Source organism: the organism of the source record quoted next (assembly GCF_019968985.1).
Source record: "MAG: Porospora cf. gigantea B chromosome Unknown PgB_NODE_588_length_14397_cov_141.567, whole genome shotgun sequence".
NCBI classification, from domain to species: domain Eukaryota; phylum Apicomplexa; class Conoidasida; order Eugregarinorida; family Porosporidae; genus Porospora; species Porospora cf. gigantea B.
The window spans coordinates 1-14,397 of NW_027179132.1; the positions used below are offsets into that span (position 1 = coordinate 1).

Below are 14,397 nucleotides of genomic sequence, written 5' to 3' on the forward strand. Positions count from 1 at the left end.
ATGCAGAAATGCAGATTATGACTGAGTTTTGTCATGATCACTCTTTCTTGCGCCATGGAGCTGTGTTCGAGGGTCCACGGAACAGAGTTTTCAAGGCATCGGGACCTTGCGACGGCCTTGTCCGTGCTTGCGGCGACTTCCACGGCGGTGACGTTGGCGAGCTAGACGGAACAGTCGTTTGGGGTACTACTGAGGGGGGAGTGTATGATGGGGCCGGCTTGACAAAAGCACACGAATACTCGAATGATAGCGCTGGAAACGTCGTCCGTAGACTGCTGAAGGGCACTCGAATCCCACGCCTCTCCAAAACTGCCACTTGCTCTTGCGCGTTGGTCATGGTCTGTTTAATAGCTCCCATAGGGATATATTTCACACCGTGGGGTACGGCGCTGTGTATGTGGTGCTTACCAGCGGCCGTGGGGATGACGTCCAACATTCCCACCACCATCTGTGCACTCTTTGGGACGTTAGGGGGAAAGTGGTACCGCCACGATTCCGGCGATGGAGCCGAACTGGGAGGGGGCGGAAGAGGTGGGATCACCCATAGTCGTATGGAAACTGCTGAGCATGGAGGGGTATAGCTGAAGCAACAGACATACATCTGTTGTCCGGATATCTCGTCAGCTGTGGCGGAAGCGGTTGCTTCCGAGCACGGACCTTGGCACCTGCAGGGGACGCAGATGGGATTAGCCCGGAACGCAGACGTGAGGTTAGTCACCGTTGGTTGTCTGGAGGTCCAATCACTGCAAATAATCCCAGGCAGTCGCAAGGGCCCAAATTTCAGAAGCTCTGTGTGTGTCAGTTGGCCTTCGCTTGATATAGGAGGACTGCCGAAATCAACGGGTCGTTGAAGCACATCGGTCAAGAAGCGAACCAGAGACATGGAGGAGGCGGTGACGCTCCCGAAGTTCTCTCTTGAGGAAGAAGAGCCCATTACCACGTCTGCTGGAACGAAATCCATTTGGGGAACCTGGTACAATAGGTGCCGTAGCTCCTCAGACACAGGGTGAAACAGGGGTAGAAACCAGAAGGGGACGCTGACATCATGACGGGTAGCGGCTCCAGTACGGCCGTTCACGAAGGCCACCAGTTCAGATTTGAAGAGGAAGCCCGCATCCTGCAAGGTGGTGTCTGGTCTCGGAGCCGGCGGTGCCGGGGCTGCTACGAGGCTGCGCAGCACATCTGGCTTGGGTGGCACCGTAACGTTGGGATCGAAGGCTGTTTGTATGGCCGAGTTCACTTCCTGCAACACCGCCTCAAGCGCTTCCGAGGTGAATAGGTCCTGGCCAGTCAGAAATTGGTTGGCTTGCTCGACAACCCTGCTCCTAGAATCGTTGGACCTGGCAGCGTACGAGGCGCCGAGAATATCATGCACGCTCTGCGTGTATATGTTCTTCAGCTGCTCGGTGTCCACTAGGGACGCTAACTTTCGTGGCCTTTTAGCTTGAGGCGATTGGGCCATGCGTGTTGTGATGTCGTCGATGACCGACCTGAGCAGCGATTGGGACAGGGAGCAGGTGGTATCGATGGCTTGAGACGAATTCTCCTCAGGAAAGAGTTCCGATATCTTTTTTTGACTCTTTCCGTCCGTTTTGAATGTCGAAAACAGTAGAGGCTCCTGGAAGCAACCTCTGGGAGGAACAAAGCGACTCTTAAGCTTCCTCTGATGGAATATTTGCAGTTCTTGTATTTCTACTGCAGCCAGATCTCCAGATTCGGATCCTTCGAGGCGTTCTACTACCAACTCGAAGAAGACGCTCTGTCGCGTCTGGAATTTGGTGCGGAGCAGGGCATATTCTTCGTGCATTGCCACTGGCAGCAGGCCCAAGAAGAACCTCCTGCGACACCACCCTTCCAGAGAACCCTTGGCGCCGTTAATCCAGTCACGGGCCAACAGTCGAACCAGTTTGAGGTACTCTACCTCCCACTGGGAGGAGCCAGCCTGGTCGCCGCAGAGCGCCTTCTCAGCCTCGGCAAGGGCGTCCCAAGAAACAGAAAATACGCTGGGAGTCTGTCGAGAAGAGACGTTTGACAAACTCGACACACGCAGGAGAGAGCGGCCAAGCGACCACAATGTATTAATCGTGGTCAGGGACATCTGCAACAGTGTGATCGGACTACCTTACTGCTAGCTTACCTGTAAACCGCTAGTGTTTCCAACAACGACTGCTGCCCGCAGTACCACGCTCCAGGTGAGTCGCAGCAGGATAAGCATATGCTTCTGCGTGAGGGTGTAGCCGGTGGAAGGCGGATCAGACGAGTCAGGCAGCGGCGGGATGAGGGTTCGCATGGCAGCTGCCAGCGTTGTCAGCCAGTCCTCGATGTTAGCGGGCACAAGCGAGTCTGTGTTCAGGACCTCTCGGAACACGCGCTCCGCGGACTTCCATGCCTCCAGAGTCATCTTCATACGCAGCAGCACCCTACGGCTCTCTTCGGGGAGGAACGGTCCCAGATGGCTAAGGGGTGAAACCCGGCTCAGTCCGAATGTGCTGAGAATATCAGCCAGATGCTGTGATGCGCGATCGAAAGTCAGGTCCCCTCCACAGTCAACCTGCTGACCCATCGTCGACAAGGACCTCTCCAGATTTACAATACGGCCTGCAAGAGAGGCATACCGATCCTCGCGCAGTATGCACCCCATCTCTCGGGACCGCACCGCGAGAACAGACAGACGGGAGACTACCGCGTCAGGGCAAACGTCCCAGTTGGTATTCAGCAGCACGCGATGGCCGTCGTCGTCTCCGTCCTTTTCCATAGACAAAACGCCTTGCAGCCGCTGAAGAATCGTGTCGGACTCAACCGCCCAGGCCTGCATATCTTCTAGGAAGAGCTGTAGACTCTCCACGGAGGGATGTAGCACACCACATTCACCAAGGACTCTGCTGGCCACGGCCGTCAGCTCAGAAAGGGGAACCTTCTTCTTCTCGGTGGCCCTCTGAACGTAATTGGATAGGATCTCAATGGTGCGGGACTGGCGGAACCCCAATGTTTGGAGTTCGAAGCACTGCGATAGCAGAGGGGGCAGCCGTTCGCATAGCTGCCGTGCTCCCGCATTGCCGAAGAGCTCCGTAATGACACATGACTGTTCAACGGCACTGAGCAATTGCGATAGAAGCTCGCGTCCATGGACACATTCAGCCTGCAAGACGTCGTGTGGTAGGCAGGGAGATCGCTCTAGGTCCAGGTAGCAGCACGCCGCCTGGACGCGCCAACGTGCGAATGTCATGAGGGCCGTCAGCTTTTCTGGCAGCTCTGGGGGGTCAGTTGGAATTCCTTCTGCGGAGAATTCCCTGCTGTCGAAGATTGCCACGAGGATAGCCATAGTCAAGAAGTGAATGAATATGGCGCCGTCCACAGTAGACAGCTCGAACACGTACTCCTCAGAACCGACATTCCACACGGCCACTGTTTTTGCGAAGGAAGTGCTCGATAGTTCACTCGGCAGTAGTGACATCGCCAAGCTCTGCAGATCACCACTGGAGGTTGCCAGCTGCGTCATAGCAGACGACACGACTCGCGAGAGCGTGAGCTCCACCGAAGAAAATGGGTTGGAGCATTTGTTTCTCGGAAGGCAGAACCCGTCGCTTGAGACGCGAGCGCCGAGGGGCTGGCACCAGAGACTTGTCCAAACAGTGAAAGGCAGAGTGGTTGGGTTGACGGTTTCGGAGAGTGCCTGCCGGGCCTCCTCAGTGAGCATTTCCAGTAATAGGCCCTCCAATCCCAGCCATCCACCTAAGCTCACCCGAGGGTCGCAATTCTCCAGCAGCACGGAGGCAGCGATCCTGTCGGCAAGCGTGGGCAAACGGGCCTGCGTGGCTTGTATGCAGGCGATTAGGCCGTCCAGCCGCATGTTCAACGCTAACAAATCCTCGTAGAGCTCCTCAGACCCCCCACTCGAATAAAGACTAGACAGCAGAGAGCAGCAGTCGTCTAGCCAAAGAAGAGACCTCCGCCGGTAGATGGCGCCAAAAATGGCAACAATGGTGCAGCACATGAGACACGTCCCTCCACAACTGCACGCCTGAGAGGCGGGCTCCCCAACAAGGTTCTCGCGTAGGAGGCGAGGACTGTGTGCCACAATGATATCGAACTCGTCATGCTGCGAGCGTGAGAGCGCGTGAAACGACGCCATGGCCTCGTCGGACATCGGAGAATCGACGCATGGACTCAGCGGCGCCGCAAAATTGACCATAGCCGCTCGAATGCAGCCCATCAATGGGCGCACGTCGCTGTCCCCGAGACTGTACGCGAGCAGAGGTGACGAGCCAGGACTGGCGACGCGCATATCTAGGGCCGCCGAAACCAGCTCCGCGCGGGCGCCTACGTTGTTCGTTGCCAAGACGTCCACACGAGCAGGAGGCATCTGCACCGAAACCGCGGCGGGGACACCAGGATGGCAGGCCAACGGATTGATGGAGGATAAGGACCAGGTGGAAGGGTGGTAGTCAAAGGTATATACCGTCTGCAGACGGAGGAGCCACTGTTGCACATCCTGGCACAATCCGGAGAGCGCCGATCGCAGACTCTCCTGTCCAGGTCCCAGGGGCTCCGAAAGCAGCTGTCCAACGTCCTGGGCATCCTGAAGTTCCGATAACTCCGAACGCGAGAGCAGGTTTTCCGCTCTTATGGTCCAGGTTGTGCTTTCCACTAGCAGGCGCAAGGACGAGAAGAAGGGGGGATGCTCCTCTAGGTAGTTCCCGAGGCTACGTACAAAAGAGGCAGCCTGAAGGCCGGAGTCACTTGTAGTCAGGGATTCAGCAAGTGAGGGCACTGTGGTGTTGATCTCGACGGCAGCGGCAGCCGAGGGGAAGTCCATCAAAAGCCATGCAGAGATAACTGCGACTTCTACATTGCGCACCTGAGTTTCAGCGAACTTAATTCCAAAGGAGTCTTTCGGAACCGAGAAGCATGCACCCAGCTTTTGGGCAGCGCAGTCGATGTCCGCGACGTAGTCAGCCAGCGCACATTCGATGGACTGCTGAAGGGATGGAAGCTTCTGCGAGATGAGTTCCCCATGTCCCTGCCGTTGATTGCATGACATCTGAAGGAAGAGGACCAGATACAGAACCACAAGCGGAAGTCGAACTGCCGGAGCATCATCCGCTCGCAGATAGAGCGTACGCAGGAGGCTTTCAATGTTGTCCGCCATGTCATCGCCGTCGAATGGAAAACTCCGAGGGTAGTAGGGAACGGGGCCCAAGACGGCACCATCACAAAGGGCACGCATATCATGCATAGTAAGAAGGCATTGGTCTGCCAGATCCGACCACAGCGAGCATCGCTCACACCGAACGACGATGGCACTAATGCGCGGATCGACGTCGGAGTTCTCCGCAGAAATCTTCTGCCCGTAGAAGGCCTCGATGGTAGCGACCATCGTGCTCAATTCGGTGACCGTCTTCCTCTCCTCCGAGTCCAGCTCCAGCTCCACTGCGCGATAGGTCTCGTACAGGTTGGAAAGCTCAGCGAACAGCGTGCCGTCGTCCACCGCAAAAGGGACCTCTCGGTACGCGGAAATCTCTTCGGCTAGAGTGGCCAGGCGGCAGGCAATGTCTCCGCGGTCCACGGCAGGGACGACCACTCCGGTGCTGCAAATTTGAGAGGCTCTTTTCCTCCAGTCGGAGGATTGCTGTATCCACTCCCGTAATGTTTCCACGTCAGTTGACGCCAGCGCAATCTCTTCAGCTTTATGGAGCAGCTCCACTCCACTGTCTATCATGACATTCTGAGTGAAACGCTTATCCTTCCCAGGCTCCTCAACTGGCGCCTTCCGGAGGTCGCTTACGAAACCAGATTGCCCCGACAGCACAACGTACCCGCCATACTTGGACTCCTTCCTCTTCTTCTTCAACTTCGTGCTGCGATCTTCGCTAGCCAACGGGTTCGCGACCATCTGCGCCGACAACTGCTGAAACTCCCGCCTCCATGCCTCCAAATGACCGACATGCTCGATACACTCGCGCAGTTTCAGAGACGTGAACGGCAACAGTTGGACAGCCGCCAATGTCGTTCGAATCTGTCGGAGATCCCCGGTGGCGACATCCGCCTGCAGCTGTTCCTCAGTCTCGCGACCTCGATCGAGAGTCTCGGATAAAACCTTTTTTTCGTCCGACTTCAGAGAACCTTCAGGTAATCGAGCGGCAGCCTGTAGCCACTGCTCCAGGTCGGACAAATCGAGCTTTGGTGTCTTTCGAGACTCAATCTTCGTTTTCAGCGAACGTAACTCATCCCTGAACCGCTGTATGTTTCTTTGAGTCATCTTAAGATGCTCTAGGGCAGGTACACTGCCAGCGTCATCAGGAGCTCGCTGGAGAATATTCTCGATTGCCTGACAGCTGAGGGACGTTGTCCAGACGCACCTGGAGTCATCCCAGGACACCGCGGTCGAGATCTCCTCCATAACCGACTGCTTCTCTAACATTCTCACCAACTGCTTCACCTCCGCGAGGGAGAACAGCAGCGCCCCGCAGACTACGCGCACTTCCGGCTCGTCAACTCGTTTACACCACCAGAGACTCGAGACGTTTAGAGCGCTGGTTAGAGGTTCTCCAAGGCCAGGCAACGCCAAAGGGCTAGGCCGAGCTGTAGGGTCACCGCGAAGGTCCATGGTCAGCGCCCTGCACACCCTGGAGCCCTCCTTCTTGAACCACGCCATCATAGCTTGCACATTGACGGCACCAAGCCGACCCGGCCATGCCCTGCTCTTGACCAGGCGCGGTTGGAGGCCTGGTAGGTTCATGTGTGAGAGCCAGGCCAATGAAGAGTTGGGTGACAAAGCGTACACTTGAGGTCCCAACTCGGGAGGGCAAATCTGCAGAGCCTGGGACAATTTAGAGAGCTGTCCATGCACAGAGGCCAAGAGCCTCCGAAGCTCTGTCATCAAAGGCAACTCAAAGGGGAAGCATAGTCCTATCTTCATCCACAGAAGAAGAGTGTCGATGCTGAGAATTCCCGGCTGCAGACACGAGACGGCAAGGCCTCGCCGAGTGCGGTCCTTGGGTAGCCTCTTGTTGGGGAGCTTGCTCGTAACACCTGGATTAGAGTCAAAAATTGCACTAATACCACACACGTACCGGTTTTCTTAGTAAGCTGGATCTTCTTCGCAGCCTTGGGGGCCTCTTCAGCAGTGATGGTGATATCGTTGTACTTAAGAGACTCCATGTCGGCCCAGATCAAATCCGCAACTCTGCCATAAGGTGGGCCTGCAAGACTCACCTTCTACTCCAGGCTGCAGCCAACACCAGCACATCGCAGACCGGAATCCGCCGTAAAACACGGATGCCCGCCTGCTCCCAAGCCAACAGGGCGTGGACAAGGTCGACGAAGGGGTCCTTGCCTGGAAGCGCCACAGGACGAGAGTCACTGGCGACCACTGCCGTCGGCGTCGTGGTGCGCTGCGTGTCCGAGGCGAGGCGGTACCGCGAGATCAACGACATCGAGGCGGCAGAGGCTACCAGAGACGCCGGTTGAGGCTTAGCAAAATCCACCGAATCATCCAAACTGGGCCTCACGTGCTCGCTCCACTCTTGATCTAGTGTCAGAAACATCAGCCTCCAAATGCTGCAGAAAGGACAGAGAAAGTTAACTTGAGAAGCAAGGTCAATAGGGGCTGTTGTGCCATCGAAATAGTACTTCAGATCCTGTAGGCACAACTGGTGGACCCACTCCAGACAGAAATCACATTGGATCATCAACTCCGTCTGAGTCACCTCTGGAGACCGATCGCAGAAACAATAGGTCTTCATCATCACATGCTGCGGGCAGTAGCAATCTACTGCATAGGCATCGGGAGACGGCTTCGTCAGGGACGCAAGGTAGTCGTCTGGGCGGAACATGCGCTGCATGTTGACTTCGAGGCAGCTGATCCCTCCCCAGGGATGCCCGTCCTGCTCTGCGCGGATTGAGTACTGTTGTAGGCACATAGGGTGCATGACAGCGCCGCATTCCGAGTGCTGACACCCCACGAGGCCGCCAGACCAGTTGAGGGGGGGGTTGAGGCAGTCGCCGTTCTGGCTGGGGCCGGTCTTACAGAGGAAGCATTCCCCATGCATTTCTGGCACTGGTAGATTGATCTGAAATGACATAGTCGCGATATCGAGCCATGTGACCAGCTTAGGCAGACACAAGGCACACCACACGTGGGCGAAGTAGGGTTGTGCTTCCGCTTGCTTCATCAAACCGGAGCCTTGCCCACAGAAAAAGCAACTCGGTGGTGATGGAGCGGCGCAGGCGTCACACTGGAACTTAAGAAGCTTGGAGGCTCCCACGCCGCGGGCGTGGAAGTTGTAGACCCCGTAGCAGCGGCGGTGCGTGAGCACATTGCACGACGTGCACTCTACCAAACGATCTCCAGCGTAGAGACAATTCTCGACTGGGCGCTGATGAACAAAGCATCCTCCGCACACCAAATCCGGTTGTAGGCGCAGATCGTTGGGCAGGTACCCCACTGTGGTGGAGGTAGCCGGCTTCGTGCCCTTGTTCCGCACGAAACGCTTCCGCAGCGTCGCCGCACACGGAACAAGTGCTCCGCACTCGTCTAAACCCAGTGAGCTCTCCGGGTCGAAGGCAGGGTCCGCGTAGTCAACGAACGGCTTGGTGGGAAAGGATTTCCGCCGGTCGGGCGCGGAGGTCGTGGTCTGTGGAGAGCCACCAGTCCAGCGCAGGCCCGGCTTGGGGTCGGGGGGACGTTTCGCGTCGGGGGGCTTGCGTTGCGGTGGTTGCTGCTGCGGCCGGTTGTATGTGAAACTGCCCAAAGGTCCGTCATGGACGCTGACCTGTTGTGGCTGTAAATGGGCTGAGGCCCCTCGCGCACCTGGCATCTGCATAGGTTGCATCGGCGGAATTCCCATAGGTATGCCAGTCGACATCCCGGTCTGTATTCCCGACTGCAAGCCTGGCTGTAAGCCTGGCTGTAAGCCTGGCTGCATCCCAGGAGGCATCATACTCCCAAAGGGACTGTACTGCTGCACAGGTTTGCTGACAGCGTAAGGGCTCATTGGGAATGGACTGATCAAGGGGAAAAACGGGGGATAGTTTTGCTGATCATCTCCTTGAGGAGGGTCCGACATCGACGCCGAAAAATGATTAATAAAGTGGTGGGGTATTCAATAATACAGCTTACGACGACCTGTGCGTCCGTTGTGTGTGGGCAAGGTCACGGATAACCCTCCGAAGTGTTGATGTGTGAGCGCGTAAATAGTAAAATAGCGTCATGGTCTCCCGTGTGTTCAGCTGGCCTACTGGTCACGCCGTCTCCGAGTCAGAGTCGTCTGAGCAGGAGAGGTACTTCTCAGCGCGGAAGGTGCTACAAGTGTTTAAAACTGCTGAAACGCAGACCACTGCCCGCTCGTCATTCGAAAGACCGACAAACGACGAAGCCTTACAACATGCACGTCCTTGCCAGGGTTTTCAACAACGTGCTAGTCCGCGAGAAGGCAAACATCGAAGGCTGCAATCGTGCTGCTTAACTACTAGCGCTGATACTAGGCCGGTCCGAACTCGGACATCCGTGATTTCACTTGCGCCGTTGGCAGGATCATGGAAACGGCGTCGCGCTCATTCCCACGTGGGTATCACTGGCATGACTGCCGCTCAACCATTCTGGGCTGACGAAGCCACAACAAATATGACGCCCTTCACAATGACATCTGTGCATGAGGCAGTAGTGTGCTACGCTCTCAATCCCTATTAGACTTTTTGGAAGTCAACTGCTTTTTGAACTCTTCAATGTCCTCCTCTGACAATGTATGTTTTCCGCTCTTTATCTTCTCCCGGCAGAATGACTGAGTACATGCTGGACCATTGGCTCACCTTGAAGATGCTGGTGAAAGCCCCCACAGCGCTCTCGTTGGCGCCGAGGGCGTCAAATGTCGAACCGCAACAAAGTGCTATCACGTCTTCCAGAATGACGTCCAAGGCAACTTCGAGGTCCGCCACAACCACGGCCTGGAACGGGCCGTGCACTCGATCGCAGTGGTACGATAACATGCCGCTCCCTTCGTGAACCAGTGAGCGGTTGGAATTGAAGGTCACTGGGCACGTCTCTGCACTGAACGTTCCGAAGGCTTCGTAGTGCAGACAGAACAGGGGTGTGGTGGAAGGGGCTTCTTCGGGTCGGCAGGGCTGCGATGAGATGCAGCCGCTCTGTGGATCCACCAGGCACGTGGCGGGATGGTAGTCGACGACAGCAGGCCACCAAACCTCCTCCTCGTCGCTGTCGTCGACAGTGATACGCAGATCGGCTTGCTCATCAACACCTTCGTTGGACGTATGAACTCCCTCCACCGTTATAGTGGGACCTCTAGTGACAGTCGTAGGGCTGGGGGAGCCTTGGCCCTCCTCGCCTGCACCATCAGTGTCGCTCTCTTCAGTATCCGATCTAACTGGCAACACATTCCAGCGTACACGGATGCTGTCTCCGACGCGAAGCGAAGAGTCCACCAGCAGTCTCTTCTCGGCTTGCTCCCACGACAGCACCTCCTGCGAGTTTTTCTTTACAGTTGACAACAGTGACTGCAGCCGCTGTCGTTTGCTGTTGATGTCCGTCGCTGCCTGAAGAGTCCTTTTTTTTCCCTCGTCCATCCGATTTCGCGAAATTCAAGTATCGAATGACACTTGTGGCCTCACAGGACCCTCTCCAGTCCCGTCGACACTCTCGAGACGACCCGTTTCCTCAGCTTGTGGACACGCAACTTCCGCCATTAGACTTCTTTCAGGGCGGCTGGCTGTTCAGGCGCACGCGTACTACCAACCGCCTGCAGGCGCGATTCTTAGCGGTCAGAGGTTGCACACTCTTCAGCTTCAAGCATGTGGACTTGCGCAGTGTGGGTAGGCTGTCTTGGTCTCACTTAGGGGCTGAAGCTGGAGACCGCCTCGTGCCATTGGAATCTGTATGGGTCGCATGTCGGCGCGATCACACCAAAGTTCCAGGCCTACTGGACTTGGGTCGTATCCTTTCCCCAAACTCCACCGCTAGTGGTTCCCGGGCACAACATGCTGTTTGGTAGCCCCTCACTGGTAAAAGCCCGCCACTGGAACGGCTTGATGAAGAAGATTGCTGTCTGGGGCTCCATTCCTCGTTCGTTTTTGCACCACCTGGCGCCCGACAGTCGTTGCCTCATACGACCGCCTCTGCATGGGTTACCTTGGCTCCTGAAGACCATCGCACTGACAACAGGCCGGGAACAGTTCCTTTGGCAGGTTACCAAATCTCACACCACCCCCAGCCAATTGGACCTGATGCAGAGTCTACGCTCCGATAATTTCGAGGGACACACCGACGATGAGAAGAGGGACTCTGTAGTAGCGCCGCCTCACACTTCCCGCCTCACGACCCACTGCCTCACCTTTTCAATACCTTCCAGTGTACCGCCCGCCCCAGTAGGTTACCAGCAGGCGACGTCCTCCGGGCATCCTAGACTACAGCAGACGTTCAAACGGCTGACGAAAGGAAGGACGCTGGAGTTGTCTTCGTGGGCCTCGACGCTCAAGCGGCGTATCGATGGCCAAATCTTCGGAGTCGCTGACTCGTGTGAATCTGACACCGAAACCAAGCCTCTCCTCGACGCACAGGTATTTGACAGACACGGGGAAGCCACTCTCCTGGAGGGAGGTTGCTCCTTTGGAGCTGTGAAGCCCGTCGCAGCCAAAGGATTACGGGTTCAGTCGCCGTCTGTGCTGTGGGCCTGCGTGGAGAAACCTACAGGTGTTCTGCTTCTCAATGATATCGTGTGCGTCGAATCGGAGGACAAGCTCGAACTTTTTGGGGAGGGAGCCACGTTTCCACTGATAAGCTCAGGACCAGGCGATCACTACTCACTCCATTGGTTTGATATGTGTGCGGAGGGGTCAGTGTACTTGGGGTCGTCGGTGTTCTCCCAGGCTGAAGCTACATGTGCCTCATTACGACCTAAAATCATCACGCTGCGATTGAGCGACCTGACCTCCAAGATACCAACGGGGCTTGCGTTCGATAAAGTCGATGTCGCTCCCGATTCCTCTATTACATTGACTGTGAGGTTTCCCCGACCATGGTGGTTCATATTCATGCCAGCCAGTGCGCTGACCAGCCCCAACTGCCTCTTCGATCCAGAGGAACTCACGGACGAAATGGAGCCCAAACGCCTGACGTTGGATGTTCAGAAACTATCTTTGGTGGCTGCCAACATTCTCACTCTCAGAGAGAGCGTGCTATACGTGCTCTCGTGGCGGCAACCGGAAAGGACATTCCTCTGGGCATGTGCACTTTTTGCCGCTCTCACTCTTTTGCGACACAATCCCCTCTCCGTTCTGGTGCTGGTGATCACGGTTGGTGGTCTGTTGCAGAAAACATATGTAAGGACATAGACGTCAAAAACACAGACCAAGGAGCGACTCGTTCGCTTGCTGAAGCGATTTCCCGTACTACTTCTACTGCTGCCGCCTATGGACCATCTCTTGGCCCCAGTGGACCTCTTCCCAACTTCCTGGACGTCGCAACTCGAAGGGATAAGCCCCGACACGCGCTACGTCTACTACAGCGGCTGCGACCACGCGAAACTGTCCGTTCTGGCCGAGGCATGCCTGCTTAAGGCTGAGATCCAGTGCCACATGAAGGGCCTGTCTCATCAACGAAGCTGGTGGTCTCCCTGTGGCATCTACAGCAGCCTTCTTCAGAGTGCTCCCGCTGCTGGAGCCTTCTGGTGGGATGTTTATGAGGGCTGCGCTCATTTTATGAGCGCAATCACTGATTGGCTCCACAAGCTCTATGTTCTGTTAATGGTATCATGTGTAGGGGGGATGCAGCCGACTGAACATGTCATTCGAGTCGAATCGTACCAAGCGTGCGACAACCTAAGGAAATCTGAAAGTCCGAGAGAAGCATCAGACGTGGAGTCCAGGGAGCCGGACCTCCGCAGCCTCATTCTCGGAGCGCCGCCAAAGAAAAGTAAAGCTGCTGATTTGATCGGGCTTCTGAAGCACGATGAGGCTCATGTGGACTCGGAAGGCGAGCAGGAGGACGTCGACGAAGCCAAGATCACAGTTGACGTCGTGCTGGAGACATTAAGCAACCTTCTGAACTCGGGGCCCAAGGGATCATCCTCCCCGCTAGAGGGGCTACGGTCGATGTGGAAGGATCTGCGTGTGGTCGCAGACTCGGTGAGAAACTGCATTGCCTTCCATACAGACATTTGCGTCATTCCAGCGGACACTCTCTCTGCTGGATAGGCTGGCAGTGGCTATCTTGTGCCAGCAGTGGGACTTTTCTGGCGTGGTGCTTCTTGGAGTGGTAGGTGTGATCGGCCTCGCTCTGGCTGCGTGTCCTGTGTATTACTATGCGGTATATCAGTCTTTCGAGCGGTTCCGCGAAGGCTACCAGCATCATAGGCGCGAGTACTGGCTGAGAACCACCGTTATTGCAGAACTCGAGAAATGCCTTGTCAGCACAATCAGCTCTACCGATCACCTCCGCGACTACCTGACAGGCGAGCGTTACCTTTTCCACTTGACGACTGAAGAGAGAGCCAACCTTTCCACTCTTGTCCAACAGAGTTTCGGTGTCCACATCAGTGACGAGTTGCTTTATCGCAAGTACGTGGCATGCGCGTCTTCACACAGCCCGACGCTGCCGTTCCTCGCAAAACACATCTTGGATCGCCAAACAGAGGTCGGCGAACGCGTAGCGTATTTTGAGCAGCCTTCCTGGCTGGTACGCATGCTATCGCATGTGTCTAGAATCTGACGCGACGACCATCTCAAGACCGATGACGGGTGCACTAGTGCCACTGTGTGTAAACGCCAGTCAGTAAGGGCTGACGAGGTGCACTAGGCGCAAGTGAGTACCAATCCAGCCAGGAAGGAACTGGGAATATTTGGACAGATTGGATCTGCGCTTTGCAAACGACGAACGAACGAGTTCTTACACAATGCTTATGCATCTCACTTCTTCTTGCCTCCAGTGGCCTGCTTCTTCACAACGGACTTGATGATTCCAACAGCCACCGTCTGCTTCATATCACGGACAGCAAATCGTCCCAGAGGGGGGAAGTCCTGGAGGGGCTCCACGCACAGAGGCTTGGTGGGCTCAAGGACGACCAGACAGGCATCGCCGGACTTGACGACCTTGGGGTTCTCCTCGAGAACCTTACCGGTTCGCTTGTCCATCTTAGCCTGGATGTTGGCGAACTTGCAGCAGATATGCGCAGTGTGGGCGTCGAGAACGGGAGAGTACCCGTTCTTGATTTCACCGGGATGGTTGAGGACAATGACTTGCGAGGTAAAGTTCTCGACGGCGAAGGCGGGGTTGCTCTTAGAGTCAGAGGCCACGTATCCTCTCTTAAGATCCTTGACGGCAACGCTCTTGACGTTGAAGCCGACGTTGTCACCGGGGTGAGCCTCAGCGACGGACTCATGGTGCAT

At 56.0% G+C, this 14,397-nt stretch overlaps 4 protein-coding genes across 10 annotated transcripts; 1 reads left to right on the top strand and 3 right to left on the bottom strand.

Moving 5' to 3' along the window:
• Nucleotides 1–37: 37 nt before the first annotated feature.
• On the bottom strand, nucleotides 38–8,996 carry KVP17_003589 (uncharacterized protein; the record flags this gene model as incomplete). Of its 4 annotated transcripts, XM_068521074.1 has the most annotated exons (4): nucleotides 38–2,098; nucleotides 2,138–7,032; nucleotides 7,074–7,186; nucleotides 7,216–8,996. In XM_068521074.1, 4 exons carry the CDS (start codon nucleotides 8,994–8,996, stop codon nucleotides 38–40), a joined length of 8,850 nt encoding a protein of 2,949 aa, XP_068372889.1. The 4 variants fall into 4 exon arrangements, with proteins under 4 accessions (XP_068372889.1, XP_068372890.1, XP_068372892.1 ...); XM_068521077.1 differs by lacking the exons at nucleotides 38–2,098; nucleotides 7,216–8,996 and having other exon boundaries at nucleotides 2,129–7,032; nucleotides 7,074–7,161; XM_068521075.1 differs by lacking the exons at nucleotides 2,138–7,032; nucleotides 7,074–7,186; nucleotides 7,216–8,996.
• Nucleotides 8,997–9,677: 681 nt separating this feature from the next.
• KVP17_003591 (uncharacterized protein) lies at nucleotides 9,678–10,581 on the bottom strand (the record flags this gene model as incomplete). 2 transcript variants are annotated; one of them, XM_068521080.1, is made up of 2 exons in its annotated part: nucleotides 9,678–9,782; nucleotides 9,811–10,581. In XM_068521080.1, 2 exons carry the CDS (start codon nucleotides 10,579–10,581, stop codon nucleotides 9,678–9,680), a joined length of 876 nt encoding a protein of 291 aa, XP_068372895.1. The 2 variants fall into 2 exon arrangements, with proteins under 2 accessions (XP_068372895.1, XP_068372894.1); XM_068521079.1 differs by having other exon boundaries at nucleotides 9,724–10,581.
• A 225-nt stretch (nucleotides 10,582–10,806) lies between these two features.
• Nucleotides 10,807–13,720, top strand: KVP17_003588 (uncharacterized protein; the record flags this gene model as incomplete). 3 transcript variants are annotated; one of them, XM_068521071.1, is made up of 4 exons in its annotated part: nucleotides 10,807–10,827; nucleotides 10,852–12,333; nucleotides 12,361–13,137; nucleotides 13,166–13,720. In XM_068521071.1, the coding sequence occupies 4 exons, from the start codon at nucleotides 10,807–10,809 to the stop codon at nucleotides 13,718–13,720; spliced, it is 2,835 nt and encodes a 944-aa protein (XP_068372886.1). The 3 variants fall into 3 exon arrangements, with proteins under 3 accessions (XP_068372886.1, XP_068372888.1, XP_068372887.1); XM_068521072.1 differs by lacking the exons at nucleotides 10,807–10,827; nucleotides 10,852–12,333 and having other exon boundaries at nucleotides 12,424–13,137; nucleotides 13,184–13,720; XM_068521073.1 differs by lacking the exons at nucleotides 10,807–10,827; nucleotides 12,361–13,137; nucleotides 13,166–13,720 and having other exon boundaries at nucleotides 11,044–12,345.
• Nucleotides 13,721–13,917: 197 nt separating this feature from the next.
• KVP17_003590 (uncharacterized protein) lies at nucleotides 13,918–14,397 on the bottom strand (the record flags this gene model as incomplete). Its single annotated transcript, XM_068521078.1, has 1 exon — nucleotides 13,918–14,397. One exon carries the CDS (start codon nucleotides 14,395–14,397, stop codon nucleotides 13,918–13,920), a length of 480 nt encoding a protein of 159 aa, XP_068372893.1.